A 17,819-nucleotide genomic window follows, 5' to 3' on the forward strand; every position below is an offset into this window, starting at 1 on the left:
TCTTCTAAATATTTGAGAACTCTTGCATCCTAGTGTTTTCTTTTTCTGTTTAGACATTCTTCGTTTTATTCAGATGTTGTTTATATTGCATGGTTTTATATTTTGATTATTGATTTGGATATTTGTCTCTTAGAACTACATTTCTTCAAGTTTTAGAGAAAAGTTTTTTGCAGATTCATTGTGAATATTTAACATTTAAAATTTTCTCTTCCATTTTTTTCTGAGGGTTTTAGTTTTGTGGTTGCTCCCTACCTGCAGAATAGTTCAGAACCACTTCTTAAAATGGTGTTTGGAGCCTCTTGTTCTGTTGTGGTATTTGGGATATTGTATATCTAGTCTTGGTATTACTGGATTCCATATCATGAGAATGGGGTTTTTTTCCCCTTTAACTCTTAACACATAACTCTTCCCAGTCCTATAGCTTCCAACAAAGCCACTCTACCAAGCAGGAGTGCCCTGCCCCAGTGTCTTTCTTAAATAGAGTCTTGCAGTGTCCTCACTCTCTGGATGGAGTACTTTTGGTCTCATGCAGTGCAGTCTGCAATCCTAGGCTGTCATCAGCTGCCTTGTTCTGCACCTGAAATTCAACAGGCACGTACCTGGAGTCCCATTTTTTTGTTTCAGTTTTCTGTGTGTTTTCTATGGCTCACAAAGATATGTATGTCATGTTTGATCTTAGCCATTTCTTTGTGGTTTTCTCTTTCTATATTTATCTACTTTGCTGTCTGACTGGAGGAGAGGTTATGTGTCAAAGCAACCTTGTTATAGTTTCTAGACCATTTGTGCCTTTTTATGTGCGAACTCTCGTTTCATATCTGGACCTGACTAAATGGGTGATTATTCCTGACCAGCCAGAATCTTAGCTTGCTTTTCTAGGATACAGCAGCTGAAAACTGAATTATCTTTTTTTGGCAACCACCTTATATTGTGACTTTAGATTGAGTTTGTATTCAGTTAAAGCTGTTGAGCTTAATGTCTCTTGCTGACCAACAGTGTCTACAACACTTGGTAACTGGTTAGATATGCAGAGTACTATTGAATCTACACTTTTACAGACTCCCTAGTTGATATCTATGCACTTTTAAGTCGTATTCCACATTAATGTAGTGTAACTATTATTAAGAGAAGCTGAGATCATAGGATGTTTGGATAATACTAATTTTTAACAAATGTAAAGATAAAATTAAATTTTCTGTTAACTCATTCATTAATGTAAACTATTTTGCATAAGTGACCATTTGTCTTAGTTTAAAATTTTGGTTGAGTGTTCAAGACTGGCTTTAATTTTTTATTTTCACTTAAAAGAAAGAAAAGGCATCAAGCATCTCCCCAAACCTACTCTTACACTTTACAATAGTTTTCCCTTATTTACAAAATTAATCTCAGATTTTTCACATTTTATATGGCTGAAAGGAATAGTAAGAAATTATACTTGTATAACTAAAATTGTGTAAGATATTTTGAAAATATTTTGCTTAATAGAATTTAGTATCTTGTTTCCAGATAGTAGTTTAAAACAGCTTTATTCTAATGTAATTTTGGTCTCTGGTATTCTTTTTAAAGACACCTCTCTTTTTAAAGCCCCACCATATTGTCTTTGCATTTGTTTCCTAGGGATGTCCTTTAACTCCATTGCCTCCAGTTAGTATTACTATTCGGTTTACCTATGTACTGCAGGATTGGCAGCAGTATTTTTGGCCTCAGCAACCTCCAGGTAAGATCATTTAAAGCTATATTTAACTTACCGACTAAAAGTAGAAAAAATATATTTATAAGTTAAAATTATTTAACTGTGTTTCAGGTATTTTAAATTTGAAATATTTGTAATTCATTCTAAAATATTGTTAATTTCATTGCCTTTATAATTTTTTTCTCTTAAGAAAAGTTTTTTAGGTTGTTCTAGAGACAGTATTATTCTATATTTGACAATCTGTTTTTGAAAACTAATATTATTTATAAAGCATCCCCATACTGTAGAATATCATGTGCTGTAAATTAGTATGTAATGAATGATTGAAATGTCTGTTTTTAGAATACTATAATAAGAAAAGCTATCATAAGCTGAGGATAGACATGCAGAGAACTTTGTAGAGTTTGAAGAGTGCTGAACAGAAAGAAAAAAAATGATGGGAAGACCTGTAGAATATTTTATTTTAACTTGCATTTGATAAACATGTAATTAAAATCAATTCACCTGCCCTGGTCCATGTGTCTAAGTGGGTTGGAGTATCATCCTGTACACTAAAAGGCTGCAGGTTCAATTCCTGGTCAGTGCACTTAAAAAAAAAAAAAGGAAATCAGCATATCAGGTTGGCCTTTAAAATACCTGTTCATTGGACAAACATTAATTATTGGCTTATAATAGGCCAGACTGTGCTAGGGACACAAATATGAACAATATACCACATAAGTTCTAGAAAATCTCAGCCTGGTAGACATAGAGCCTAATTAAGTGAGGTTCCTTGGCATTTCTTTCACATATAAATGTAATTATAATCATGTACATCTGATAAGAAATTAAATACAAACTTATAAACTATTACAAGGGTTTTATTAGCCTGAAAACATTTTTCAGTCTCCCTCAAAGAGAAATAAATTAGTATAATTTTTTTCCAAGTAGTTGGTTATTTATTGAAATGAAAATAATAGATTGATGGTCTTGGGATGATACTAAAGTTAATGTAGTACATCCTTAGCTTTTGGTGATTATATATACTACTACTATTTTACTTTACGTACCACTGAATAATTTGAAACTAATGTACAATAAAATAACTACATCTGAACTACAGCGCAAGGAAATAAAAACTAAGCTGACACGTTAAACAAAAAACTCAAATATTTGTTTTGGTAACTTTATTTTATTTAGCTTATTGTTGACACTGTTACAGATATCCCTCACTCCGTCCCCTTTGACTCCTTCCACCCATCCCTTTCTTCCAGCCATCACCGCATTGTTGTCTGTGTCCATGATCTATGCATATATGCATATAGGTTTTTTGACTAACATCTTCCAGTCCCCCCATCCCTTTCTTCTTTTTCAAAGGCTACCTCTAATATTAGTCAATTTTAAAGATTTCCAAAGATGGCACCCTAGTCTTTTGGTGATTTAAGAAGAAGCCCAAGAGCCAGAATCTTAGCTTTATAATTCTGATTGCCAGTAAGGCCTTTGCTAACATTCTATAGCCAACATTTTTTTTTAATGGGGATAAAAATATTAACCTTTTTCCTCAGTGGATTGAAGGCCATATACATTTTTAATATTTTCTTTTATGTACCAGACACTGTGCTTGGCATTCTATATATTATTTCATATAATTCTCATTTACCTATAAGACAAGTAGGATTATTTTAGTTAGAGAATATAAGTAACTGAAACAAAGTCACATGGTCACCTAGTGTTAAGAGTTCTCATTCAAACACCAGTCAAACTCTAAATCCCACAACTCTTTCATTTCACAATGTTACCTCTCTCCTTTTTCAGTAAAAACTTGTGTACAGTTATAGTCTAGTCATAATTTTTAATTTACAAAATGTGCCTTTCAGTTTTTAAATTGACATCTTGTAATAAAGGTAGTCATTGTGATCTTCATTATTGTAAGCATTTTTTAGTTGGAAAAATGGAATGAATTGACTCGAGAAAACTTACTGAGTCAAGTAATTGAACTATATGCAATGGCTAATTTTAATAATTTAGTTAGGGTACAAATAACTGTCAGAAATGATTTTAGTAAATCTGGGGAGTTCACATCTCAATAATAGTCTTTAATTTTAGAAATTCACAGTGTAGTATGAATAATTAAAAACAACCATGTATATTATTGCAGGTAGAAATAAATCCTTTCGATGAGTTTTAGAAGTTTTTATTACTTCTTCAACAGGGATGGAACTAAGGGGAGTGATTTACCCTCTAAATTCTCTAATCTCAGATATCATTTGTAATGGAAAGGAAATTCTTCAGTAAACTTTTAATATTTTCATATACTATTAACCGAAATGTAACTTTATTAATGATGACTAATTTGGTATTCAGAAACTATTGACAGCAAAACTGATGAATGTAGGTTGGTGCTTAAATTTTTTAATACTTGGATAATCTTTTTTTAGATGATATTAATCACATTCTTAGAAAATGCAAAAAAAACTTTACAGGATAATGTTCTCTCAAGGAATATTTAAGGTTAAAATGAGAATGCATGGCTTGAATGAAACACTGAATAACTAGGAATTAAGTGTGTCCTTTTACTGCAACTTTCTTGGGGGGGGTCTTTAATACCTGACTACTTGCTCTCTAACTTGTTATATGTGCTCTTGATGTAGACACTTTTAATCTATAATCTTCTAAAAGGCTAACTTAATTAATTCTTTTTTTGTCTTTTTTGTGCTCAATAATGGAAAAAATATTTTTGTTTAGATATAGATGCCCTTGTGGGAGGAGAAGTTGGAGGCCTGGAATTTGGCAAGTTACCATTTGGTGCCTGTGAAGATCCTATTAGGTAAGAATTATAATCTTTCATTTGAATTACAGGACCTCACTTTAAAAATTGATACTGATTTTTCTATGCTTCATAATAATGTCACCTCCTGAAATGAATATACTACTGGATACAGACCTATGACTGATAGTCTGTCCATCTTTCTTTTTTTCTCTTTAACTTGAGTAATAAAAGAGGCTTTGAAAATAACATGTAAAATGTATATAATACATTAATCCTTATAGAAGTGTTTCTTGGTCAACTTTTTGGGAAACATTTAAAATACTAAAAACACAGAAAATGTTTATTTTCAAAGAAAGGAGAAGGGAAGGAGAAGGAGAGAAACATCAGTGTGTGTTTGCTTCTCATGTGCCCCCAGCTGGGGACCTGCCTTGCAACCAGGCATGAGCCCTACTTGGAATCCAACTGGTGACCCTTTGGTTTGCAGGCAGGTGTTCAATCTACTGAGCCACACCAGCCAGGGCCACTGTCTCAAAATGTGTAAATTAAGACTTAAGTTTAAGACTTAAGGCATACGTGTGACCTGTTTAATTACCCATTTGCTTTTCTGGAAGAGCTCTTGAACTTTAAAAAAAGGTTGTTTCACAAGAAAATGTGAACCAATAAAAAAATTTGGAGAGTATAAACAATGGTGATTTTAGAAACTATCTTATTTGTTAAACTGCTTGGTTAATTAAAAAATATATACACATGCATATATACATTCTTAATGTTCTCACATAGAGGTAAAAATAGTAATACTTTTAACCTAAAATTACTTCAGAGAAAGGATAAAGTTAGTATCTTTTGTAATATTTATTATATGAGCCAGGCACTATGCTAAATGAGGAGGATACAGAAGTAAATAAAACTGCCTGCTTGGCCTTTATAGTCTAGTCAAAAGAAATAGACTTAAAATAATCACCTAAATAAACATACAAGTTGTGGGATAATTTGAGGGGAAAGTACAGGATGTATATGATGGCAGTGAAATGAGCTGGTATAGATTGGGACACCATCAGGAAAGTGTTCTCAAAGGAAGTGATATTTAACTTTAGTTTTAATTAGGGGAGGACTTATCCAGTAAAAGAATTAGAGAATGACCATTCCATGTGGCAGGAAGAGCAAAGAGCCTTGATGCAGGAAAGTGTTTGACTTGTTTATTGGGGGAAATACAGACAGCCAGCATGGCTAGGATATAGCAAACAAGAGGGAAATGTATATGGTAACACACAGATTTATTGCCTTCCACCTGGTTCATTCATTTGAATTTTGCTTAGGGAAAATTTTAGGGGGAAAGAATAAAATTGACCTGGTAGTAGAAATTTGAAGTAATTGTTAAATATTTCTTCCTAATTCTACACGTAATGAAGAGTCAGCAGAGAAACAAATGATTGAAGAAGAAGGCAAACATTAATTGGGGGGTAAGGTGGTCCATATAGTACACCATTTAAATCAAATGGTGATTAGCAAATGTTGTGGGCACTGTGCTTTTGAAAAGGAATCTTTGGCAGTGGAAGAGGAAGTGAAGAGGCTTTTGTTTTAGTGTGCTCTCTTGTCAGAGAAATTGTTCTATAGTTAGAGGGAGAGGAGAGGACATAGTCATAAAATCTTAGGAACTGAATCTTAGGTATAGTAGGAGTTTATAGTTTTAAACTGATCATCTATGTCCTCTAATATCACATACTGTTTATGGTCATTTTTTAAACTTTAAAGATTAGTTTTATTATGAAAGTAATAGTTCATAATCAGCAGAGTAAATTTAGAAAACGTTAAAGCAAAAATCCTATGTTTACTAATCAAGTCTTCAGTTGCAAATCATAGTAGTCAACTCTTAACTATTTCATGCAAAAAGTCAATTTACTGGAAAGATATTTGGTAACTCAGAGGTGTAGTTCCAACTTTTATAGGACCGGGCTTAGAAAATAGGCTTGAGCCAACAACAGTGGCTAGCTGTTCAGTTCATAACTGAAGTTACACTGCATTGTTGTAGGGAGCTGGCCCTGTTCCCACAGTGAATTCCAAACTGTACTTGTGAATTCAGAGTCTCGGGCCGGAGTTGCCAGTTATTTGAGTACCACCAAAGATCAAAGGGTCAAAAAATAATGTAATTGGTTCTTTGGCTCCTGTAGTCTCTAAACGTAAGAAGTGAATTTAGAGTAAGGTATTGACCAGGACTTCCACCAAGATGGAGGCATAGGTGGATAAGCCATGCCTTCTCACACAACCAAGTTTAGAGAGACAACTAAATATTAGCAACAGAAAACACAGCCAGAACACAGAAAATTGAACTTTTCGGAAGTCTGTTAACAAGAAATTCTTCAGCCTGACCAGTAAGGGGCGAAACCAGCAGCTGGTGGAGCAGGGTTGCACAGGAAAACTCGGTCAGACGGACTCAGGCGCGTGGAATTCAGGCACAGGGTTGGACCTAGTGAGCGACCAAGTGAGCAACCGCGGGGAAACAGCGAGGGAGCAGGGCTGCGGGTTGACTGTGGTCGCGCATTGGTGCGCGGATAGACAAGCGAGGGAGTGGGCGATTGGACTGGGACCCAGCGGGTCCCGCGGCAAGCGGCAGGGAGGGCACCCCATTTCCCTGCTCTGACCCCACCTCCACATACAGCGTCATAACCCAGCGACTCTGAGTGGCCCGGGCTGGCCCAGGTGAACCACCTAAGCCTCTGCTCCTCACCCAGCTGCACGAAACAGCAGAGGTTGCAGCCATTTCCCTGCTCTGACCACGCCCCCACATACAGCATCGCAACCCAGAGACCTGGTAGTCCAAGGTTCCGCGCCTCACACTTAAAGGGCGCGAACAGACCAAAAATGGCTCAAGAAGATCTCAAAGCCCCAGAGCCTATATATCTAAGTGATGAAGAAATAGCAAAACTCTCAGACGCACAGTTTAAAACACTGGTGATCAGGATCCTCACAGAACTGGTTGATTATGGCCACAAATTAGACAAATATATGAAGGCGAAACTAATTAAAATGAATGGAATTGCACAGGAAACCAATAGCAATGAAAAGGAAACTGGGACTCAAATCAATGGAGTGGACCAGAAGAAAGCAAATAATGGCCAAACAGAAAAGAGTCAAGAAGCAAGAATTCAAAGAAATGAGGAGAGTCTTAGGAACCTCCAGGACATCTTTAAACGCTCCAACATCTGAATTATAGGGGTACCAGAAGGGGGAAAGGCACAGCCACCAGTGGAAAACTTATTTGAACAAATAATAAAGGAGAATTTCCCCAATCTGGCAAAGGAAATAGACTTCCGAGAAATCCAGGAAGCTCAGAGAGTCCCAAAGAAGTTGGACCCAAGAAGGAACACACCAAGGCACATCATCATTACATTAGCCAAAATTAAAATGAAGGAGAGAATCCTAGAAGCAGCAAGAGCTAAGGGGACAGTCACGTACAAAGGAGTCCCCATCAGGCTGTCAGCAGATTTCTCAAAAGAGACCTTACAGGCAAGAAGGGGCTGGAAAGAGGTATTCCAAGTTATGAAATCCAAAGACCTACAACCAAGATTGCTCTATCCAGCAAAACTTTCATTTAGAATGAAAGAACAGATAAAGTGCTTCTCAGATAAGATCAAATTCAAGGAGTTCATCATCACCAAGCCCTTATTATATGAAATGTTAAAGGGACTTATCGAAGAAAAAGAAGTTAAAGAAACATGAACAGTGAAAGGACAACAAACTCACAGTTATTAAGAACCACACCTAAAACAAAAGCAAACTAAAAGGACAGCTAGATCAGAAGTGGAAACATAGAAATGAAGATCTCAAGGAGGGTTAGCAACAGGGGAGTGGGAGGAGGAGAAGGGGGGAGAAGGTACAGAAAATAAGTAGCATAGACAGTAGATAGAAAATAGATGGGGGGGCAAGAATAGTATGGGAAATATAGAATCTAAAGAAATTGAGACACATGGACATAAACTAAAGGGGGGGTAATGGTGGGGACAGGGGGTAGGGTGGAGGGGAATGATGGGGGGGAATAGAACAACTGTAACAGCATAATCAATAAAAAAAATTTTTTTTAAAAAGTGAATTTAGAATCTAGACAGGAAGAATAAAACTCACCAAATTCATAATCCCACTACTCGTGGGTGATCATGTGGGTGACCTGTGGGGCCTTTGATAGCTCACTTGGTAGAGTGGAGGGCTGTAGTAGATGAATTATGATGTGTGAAAGGCTCTCTTACCAGGAAAGCTCATTAGAGAATCTAGACAGGAAGAATAAAACTCACTAAATTCATAATCCCACTGCTCATGGGTGATCAGGTAGGTGATCATGTGGGTGACATGTGGGGCCTTTGATAGCTCACTTGGTAGAGTGGAGGGCTGTAGTAGATGAATTATGATGTGTGAAAGGCTCTCTTACCAGGAAAGCTCATTAGAGATTCAGTGCTTGAGGTTTTTATCCAGGGCTGGTTATGTAGGCACCCTACAGTGTATCAAAAGAAAAGCAGTATTTGGCCTAAACTATATTGTTTGCACAAGTAGTTTTAGGTATAATGATCCGCTCATCAGGGAATGGTGTGAACCCCTCTGAAATGCAGTTTCCCAGACGCCAAGCGAAGGGCCAGCTCTCCAAGTAGTCCTTTTCTAAATATCAGGCCTGTTAGGTTAACTCTTGTTTTGTACAATGTTTGTGTATTTTATAAATGTATGTCACCCTCTGTATTTTTTTGTGGTGTGCCCCATTTTTTAATTTTATAATTTTACATGAACACTTTGAAACTTAATATTCATTTATAAGTCAGTAAACTATGACCTGTGGACCAAATATGGCCAGTAACCTGTTTTTGTAAGCTTAGGGCCAGTGAGCTAAGAATGGTTTTTACATTTTAGGCGATTTTAAAAGAAAAAACAACCAAGAATATAACAGAGACAGCATGGCTCACAAAACTTAAAATATTTACTCTCAATTTTTATAGAAAAACTTTGCCAACCGTCACAACATTTTATCAAGATCTACAGGTTTTTGTGTACCAAAAAATTCACCATTTTAAAAGTGTACAATTCAGTGGTTTTTAGTATTTACAGAGTTGCACAACTATTGTCATTATCTAATTCCAGAAAACATTTATTATCCCAAAAAGAAACATTTCATCTCTTAGCTGTCATTTCTCCTAATTCCCCCAGGCTCTCCAGCTATAGGCAAATATTACTCTTCTTTCTGTTTATATGGATTTGCCTACTTGGGACATTTTATATAAATTGCAGTATACAATACGTTTTGTTTAGTGTCTGGCTTGTTTCGCTTAGCATTCTGTTTTTGAGATTCATCCATATTGTAGTATGAATCAGCACTTCATTGTTTTTCATGGCAGTATAATATGTCATTGTTTGCATATACTACATTTTATTTATCCATTCATCACCTGATAGGTATTTGGGTTCTTCACACTTTCTGGCTATTATGTGTAATACTTTTTTTAATGTCCACAAAGACATTTAGTTCATGTGGATTTGCTATTATTTGCTAAACTAGTTTCTATTTTTATTATAAATAATTCCACTTTTAACATACTTGCATTTATATCTCTGGTTATTTGTTCAGGATATATTTCTAGAAGCAGAATTGCTTAGAGGATATATATGCACACATATATATACATCACAAACACACACACTGTTAAAGCTTTTGGATATATTTTATGTTTTGTTTACTTTTAGTGAACTCCACTTAGCAACTACATGGCCTCACCTGACTGAAGGCATCATTGTGGATAATGATGTTTATTCGTAAGTATGTTAAGAGTGGTACATTGAGACTCAAGCATTTTAATAGAATAAATTAACTGCCAAATGATTAGCAATTTTCCTTTTTGTTACATGAGTTTCTGATGAGGTTGATTTTTCTACTTTTAAAGATCACTTTTAGACTGATTAATATGTATTACAGATGTGTTTAAGCTGCTGACTTTGGGGATGTGATCCTTAGTTCAGAGATAATGAACAGTCTGAATCTTACTTAGGTTTAGCAAAGATGTCTATAATCAATTTGGGGTTTAGTGTATAATTCTGTTGAACTTTTCTTACCTGTTTAGAAGCATTACGTGAAGTGCTTTGGAGAGGTGGTTGTCATCAGAATGTGTGGGAATAACATTTGATCATTAAATGTCATGAATAACATAACATGTCATATACTCCTTAGCAGTGGAAACAATTTGAAAATAAAGCGAGCATTATCTAGGAAGAATGTGGAGAAAGAGGAATGTAATTTTAGTACCCTCTCATTCCTGATGCAGAACAGTGAGAAATAGGATACTTCTTTTCATAATTAAAGCAAATGTGTTATATTAGCCACTGATGAAAGTTACATGAGCTTTCATAATCAGATAATTAAGATGGGTATAAAGAAGAAAGTAAAGACTGCCCACACCACCATTACTTAAAAAACAGCCAGTTATCATTTTCTAGTGTATTCTTTTTTAATAATTGAGTTATAATGGACATATAACATTATATTAGTTTCAGGTATATAAGGATTTAATATTTGAAAGTATATCTTTTTAAAATTTAAATTTATAGTTTAAATTTAAATTTGCTTTATTCAATATATTATTTTACGCCTTTATCGTCGGTAACTGTAGATCCATATTACCACTTTTAAAATTGCCGCATAGTATTTCATTGAGTGGATGCATGATAATCTGTGTAATTGGGAAAATAGGGCACTTATGATCTTGGGAAAGTTTTTATACTTTTTTTAATTAAAAGTGCTATAAAAACATTTTAAAGATGATTATGCATATTTATTTCTTATTCTTTTTTTATAATCTCTAAAGTAAATTTCTCTCATTATATTATCAGTGGACATTATCCATTCAGAATCATTTTTAATGTCTTATTAAAATTGTTTTATATGTATTTTTTTCTTTTGTTCCTTTTTATCAAAAGCACTTTGGTTTCTTAAGATATACTTTTAAAATTATCCAAATGGCCTTATGCATCAGAATAATAGTAAGTTTAAGGAAGGCGAAATGGAAAGCTTGTCCTTCTGTAAAATGTTTTTATTACACTGCCTTCTGATAAATTAATGAGTATTGCAGATCATCATAATCAGGATCTATCTTATGTTTGTTGTTTTACATTTTAGTGATTTGGATCCCATTCAGGCTCCCCATTGGTCTGTTAGAGTTCGAAAAGCTGATAATCCTCAGTGTTTGCTAGGTAAGACATATTACCTTCCTTCCCTGAAATACCATCAGTCTGCCCATCTTCCATATCAGCACACTGAATTCATTCTTTATGCTTTATTTATCTATCAAAAAAGAATTTTTTATTTCAATTTTTTTACACTTATGACTTTCTCAATTAACACCATTAAAAAATTGTTTGCCTACAGCAGTGAATAGGACTAGAAGGATTTCTTTTTTGTTTTATTATTTTTGTTTTTTAATATATTTTATTGATTATGCCATTACAGTTGTTCTATTGCCCTCCTTCATTCCCCTGCACACCCCTCCCCCACCATTCCCCCCTTTAATGACTACGTGTCTCAAGTTCTTTAGATTCTGTATTTCCCCTACTATTCTTGCCTTCCCCGCTATCTATTTTCTACCTACCATCTGTGCTACTTATTTTCTGTACCTCCTCCCCCCTTCTCCTCTTCCACTCCCCTGTTGCTAACCCTCCATGTGATCTTCATTTCTATGGTTCTGTTCCTGATCTAGCTGTCCTCTTAGTTTGCTTTTGTTTTAAGTGTGGTTCTTAATAACTGTGAGTTTGCTGTCCTTTCACTGTTCATCTTTTTTATCTTCTTTTTTCTTAGGTAAATTTCTTTAACATTTCATATAATAAGGGCTTGGTGATGATGAACTCCTTGAATTTGAACTTAATCTGAGAAGCACTTTATCTGCCCTTCCATTCTAAATGAAAGCTTTGCTGGATAGATCAATTTTGGATGTAGGTCTTTGGATTTCATGACTTGGAATACTTCTTTCCAGCCCCTTCTTGCCTGTAAGGTCTCTTTTGAGAAATCCGCTGACAGTCTAATGGGAACTCCTTTGTAGGTGACTGTCCCCTTATCTCTTGCTGCTTCTAGAATTCTCTCCTTCATTTTAATCTTGGCTAATGTAATGATGATGTGCCTTGGTGTGTTCCTTCTTGGGTCCAACTTCTTTGGGACTCTCTGAGCTTCCTGGATTTCCTGGAAGTCTATTTCCTTTGCCAGATTGGGGAAATTCTCCTTTATTATTTGTGCAAATAAGTTTTCCACTGGTGGCTGTGCCTTTCCCCCTTCTGGTACCCCTATAATTCAGATGTTGGAACGTTTAAAGATGTCCTGGAGGTTCCTAAGCCTCTCCTCATTTCTTTTGAATTCTTGTTTCTTCATTCTTTTCTGTTTGGTCATTTTTTTCCTCTTTCTGGTCCACTCCTTTCATTTGAGTCCCAGTTTCCTTTCCATTACTATTGGTTTCCTGTGCATTTCCATTCATTTCAGTTAGTTTAGCCTTCATATGTTCCTCTGATTTGTGACTAAAATCAACCAGTTCTGTGAGCATCCTGATCACCATTGTTTTGAACTGTGCATCTGAAAGTTTGGCTATTTCTTCATTGCTTAGATTTATTGACTCTGCGGCTCTGAGTTGTTCTTGAGCCATATTTTGGTCTGTTCGTGCCTGTTACATATGAGGAGCAGAGCCTTAGATGTTCACCAGAGCGGGGCCACCCAGGTCTCTGGGTTTGTGATGCTGTATGTGGGGGCAGGGTCAGAGAGGGACAATGGCAGTTCCCTCTGACACTGGGGCCTGCACGGTCTGTATCACTGCTCACTCCTTCACCGGTTTATCTGCATGAGAATGTGTGACTGTGGTCAGCCCTCAGTGAGACCACCACCTTGTGCCCTCAGTGGGTCCGCCCGCTTCTCCACACCTGGGATTCGCCCACGGCTGCTGGTGTGCCTGGGTTGCGTGCCTGAGTTGGTCCGGTGGATCTTTCCTGCCCGACCCTGCTCTGCTGCTGGCTCTGCCCCTCTTACCGGTTTGGCTGAAGGGTTCATTGTTGTCAGACTTCCGTGTAGTTCAATTTTCTGTGGTTTGGCTGCGTTTTTGTTGCTAAAACTTTGTTGTTTTTAAACTTGGTTGTGTGAGAAGGCACAGTGCTTCTACCTATGCCTCCATCTTGGTGGAAGTCTCTTTTTGTGTTTTAGTTTTAACCAGTATATACCTCAGAATTATCTCATGATCCGAGTTTTATTTGTAAAATGCTTTCATGACACTTCCTTTTTTATTCCTGTAGCATAGTCTGCATCTTCATTCCAGTTGTTGGAGCCCTTTTTGCCTATTGCAGTCCCTCTGGACCTGTATATGTGATGGCATGGACACTGCTTTTTATGATCTATTAAGAGTCCTTCTGAAGGGTTGTACCATATATGCAAGCCTATTTTCTATTAGAGAAAAAGAGGTGTGATAATCTTGTATACTTAATAGGGTTATTTGAAGAATCAAGTGAAATAACATAAATATACTTTGACAAGTATTAATTGCTGTATAGATGGTATTAGTGTATCCCATGTCTGGAATTATCTTTCCTTTCTCATTTTTGTTGATTTGTCTCTTTCATGAAGTCTTCTGAACCCACCTTTTCAATGTGCCTTTCTATCTTTTTCTCTCTTATACATATTGGGTACACATGAAAATATTTATTTCTGTGTTCATCATGCTACCTTCATTTCATATAATCTGATGTATTACCATTCATCTGATAAATTCACTAAATATGTATTGATGACGGTAATGGCGCATTTCTCTAAAGCATTATTTTCTTGGTGCTTATCATTCATAGGCTATTCACCAAATGCTAATTAGAGCTTATCATTTGTGCTAACTATAATAGTGAATACAAAGATACATAATGTGAAATTCCTGCCATCGGTGAATTTGTCTTGGGGTTTTAGGGAGATAGAGGATAGATACCAAAAATTTTAGAGTTGGATAGATGTTGTTTCAAATCCTAGATGTACCAGTTTGAGCAAGTTTTATAATTTCAAGTCTTAGTAGAATAGAGATAATAATAGTACATACTTGATAGGGTTATTGAGAGGATCAAATAAGGTTGTATATGTGTGTACATACCACATTTAACACAGTGCCTATCCTACAGTAAATTCTCAATAAATAGTGTCTCTTGTTTAATCATTGATTTATTAAATTATTTAAATCTATTCACAAAATTGCATTTTAGTTCTTTATCATTCCTCATCCACTGACTTCTGTGATAATTGCAGAGGCCCTTAGAATTAAAAGTACCATATTTTGCCACGTAGAAGAGCACCTACAATTTTTGTGCACATTATACACGGGATTATTATGCCCATGATATGTACTTATTATACCCATGTATGATGTGCATCCTCATTTTTTTCTAAAAAATTTGGGCAAAAAAGTGCACTTTGTATTTGGCAGAATGTGGGAGTTTCACAGTTGCTCCATGATCTCACCTTATCTCTTTGACTTTATGTGTTTATAGGACTAGATTATGGGATTATATAGTCATATACGAAACTGCAGTTACACACAGTTTATATACCTAAATTATAGGACTTTTCTCCTTTCCTGAAGAAGTCCAGAAAAATGTTCTAGATTCATCAGTTTTAATTAGTGAATTCTAAAACTTAGATGTACCCAGTACATTGTATTATCAATTTTGGACTGATGGCTCTTGTTAAATTTTAATTTCTTTGTGTAGACATTTCCTGGTAGCTCTTTAGGAGACACCAAATCTTTTTTCCCTTTCTTGTAATAATAACAAAGTGTGCCATTAAAACACAGCTAAAGATGAAATAATTTTATCCTATGTGATTTCTTAATCCTCTAGAAATATATCTTTAGAATTTCTTTTTAATTTAATTTTTTTTATGGATTCAGAAGTTGACCAACCTGACACATGAAGAGAAAGGAAGAGCCAGGCATCCTTTGAAATAGAAATAGTTTTTGTCATAGGTGGAAATACTGAATTTTTTCCCCATTTGTGAGTTAATAGCTTTGTGAATAGATACATACTTTAATTTATAGAACTGATTTCTTTCATTTAAGTGTCAAAAATTAGTAACATTTTTTCTCCATAGGTGATTTTGTCACTGAATTTTTTAAAGTTTGCCGTCGAAAGGAGTCAACTGATGAGATTCTTGGACGATCCACATTTGAAGAAGAAGGGAGAGGTAAGCTGCTTTTTTTTTTTTAAGCTATTTTCAAATGTATAATTCCTTTTTTTGGCATGTTTTCTAGCAACCATTTATATATTTTTCTTGTTTGAATTAAGTTGCAGAAGTACCTATTGATGAACTAGATAGCTACCATTTCTCTCCAGGCCATACTATATACCCTGAGCTTAAAACATTAAGTACATTTAGTAAGCTCTTTCCACCAAAAATATAAAATATTTTGAAAAGCAGGGTTTTAGAGGTTTATTTTTTAAGTCCCTCTGAGAGAAATAATTTGTGTTACAACTTTGTCAATCATACATGCATATAAAGCTGAACTTATGTATTAAACTTTTATAATTCTGAGACCATGTAACACTAGTAAAAGTGACTAAAATATTTTATATAGCCTTGGCCAGTGTGGCTCAGTTGGATGGAGCATTGTCCTGTAAACCAGAAGGTCACAGGTTCTATTCACTGTTAGAACACACGCCTAGGTCATGGGTTTAGTCCTTGGTTGGGGTGCGGGCAAGAGGCAACTGATCAGTGTTTCTCTCTTGCATCTGTGTTTCTCTTTCTCCCTCCCTTCCTCTCTCTAAAATCAATGGTCATGTCCTTGAGTGAGAATTAAAAAAACCCAAAAATTGCCCTGGCTGGTGGGGCTCTGTGGATTGAGCACTGGCCTGTGAACCAAGGGGTCGCTGGTTTAATTCCCAGTTGGCACATTTCTGGTTTGCGGGTCATTGTCAAGTCCACAGTAGGGGACACATGAGGGGCAGCTGCATAATGATGTTTCTCTCCCTCTCTCCTTTCCTTCCTCTCTCTCTAAAAATAATTAAATAAAATATTTTTTAAAAAATTCTATACAGTCTTCAGTTTACTTACCACTGTAATCTGCTAGGGTTGGTTATAATTTGTTCATTTCTATTTTTCTTACAGAAATTACTGATATAACTCACGCTTTGTCAAAGTTGACAGAGCCAGCACCAGTTCCGATTCATAAATTATCAGTTTCAAATATGGTACATACTGCAAAGAAGAAAATACGAAAACACAGAGGTATAGAAGAGTCACCACTAAATAATGATGTCCTCAACACCATTCTCTTGGTAACTAATAGTGTCTTTATATGTTTATATGCATAGCATTCATTCATTATCTATTCAGTCCTTTCTATGTGGCCGGCACTGGGTTGAGAATACAAAATGAGTAAAACGAAGTCTCCACATTCAGGGCAATAGTTACAATAACATATTGCATGTGAGAAATCCGGCAGAGGGACTGTAAGAACACAACAGAGTACCTCTGTCTCTGGACAGTGGAAATCAGGGAAGGCTTCATAATGAGGGACACTTGAGCTACATCTTGAAGAGAAGAAGGCTTTAGAAACAAAGGAATAGCAGAGATTTAAGAGCATGTTGAATAGTTTGGTAAATGGTATGATACTTCCCAGGGTGTGGCCGGGGACGAGGCTGAAGAGATAACAGGTAACCTGCCATTCTGAAGCACTGGACTTTCTCATGCAATTTTATACCATTTTAAGCAAGTCATTGTGACCAGAATTGTATTTTTGAAAAATTTCTTTCACAGCAGTCCAGGGAAAGCTTTATATTTTATAGAGAGTACTAATAGGAGCTAGGGTGTCTCCTAGGTATAGTGTGGTGGAACAGGTCCACCTTGGGAGCCTGACTTCCTGTGTGGTTTTGAAAAACCACTTAACTTCAGTTTCCTTATCTATAAATGAGGCTGATAAAACCTTATGAGATTGTTCTGAGGGTGAAAGGACCTTCTGTTACACCACCTGGCATGTAATAGGCTTTTGATAAATGATAGATATTCTTACTATAATTGTACTTAAAATCATACTTCTGGTGAGATAAGATAGTCTTGGAGAAAACCTTCAAAAGTAGTGCAATGAAAAGAATACTGGTCTTGGAAACTTAATATTAATCTGATTTCTGTCATTAATCTAAACAATACTCTTGACCAGATTTTCAGCCTCTGTGTCTAAGACCTGAACAGTGATACTTAGTACACATAGTTATATGGGGATAGGATATTGTTTGTAAATGTGCCTAGTAGTGGAGGTTGGCATAAAATATGTAGCAAAGTATGCATAGTAAAAGGAATTTATGGTACAGCAGTACCACAAAGCACTTGGAGAAACAGTGGTGAAAGGACTGGAAATA

General features: G+C 35.8%; 1 protein-coding gene across 6 annotated transcripts in view; it reads left to right on the plus strand.

Moving 5' to 3' along the window:
* The window catches only part of RAB3GAP1 (RAB3 GTPase activating protein catalytic subunit 1), a 120,179-nt gene that overhangs the window by 62,309 nt on the left and 40,051 nt on the right, over nucleotides 1–17,819 (plus strand). For all 6 annotated transcript variants that reach the window (XM_037167194.2, XM_053666855.1, XM_053666873.1 and 3 more), the window contains 6 exons: nucleotides 1,615–1,714; nucleotides 4,415–4,496; nucleotides 10,158–10,226; nucleotides 11,584–11,657; nucleotides 15,556–15,648; nucleotides 16,570–16,739. In XM_037167194.2, coding sequence (XP_037023089.2) covers nucleotides 1,615–1,714; nucleotides 4,415–4,496; nucleotides 10,158–10,226; nucleotides 11,584–11,657; nucleotides 15,556–15,648; nucleotides 16,570–16,739 — 588 coding nt within the window. The remainder of the gene's footprint in view (nucleotides 1–1,614; nucleotides 1,715–4,414; nucleotides 4,497–10,157; nucleotides 10,227–11,583; nucleotides 11,658–15,555; nucleotides 15,649–16,569; nucleotides 16,740–17,819) is intronic.

Source organism: Artibeus jamaicensis, unplaced genomic scaffold, assembly GCF_021234435.1.
Source record: "Artibeus jamaicensis isolate MK-2021 breed Jamaican fruit bat unplaced genomic scaffold, CSHL_Jam_final contig_1284, whole genome shotgun sequence".
NCBI lineage: Eukaryota > Metazoa > Chordata > Mammalia > Chiroptera > Phyllostomidae > Artibeus > Artibeus jamaicensis.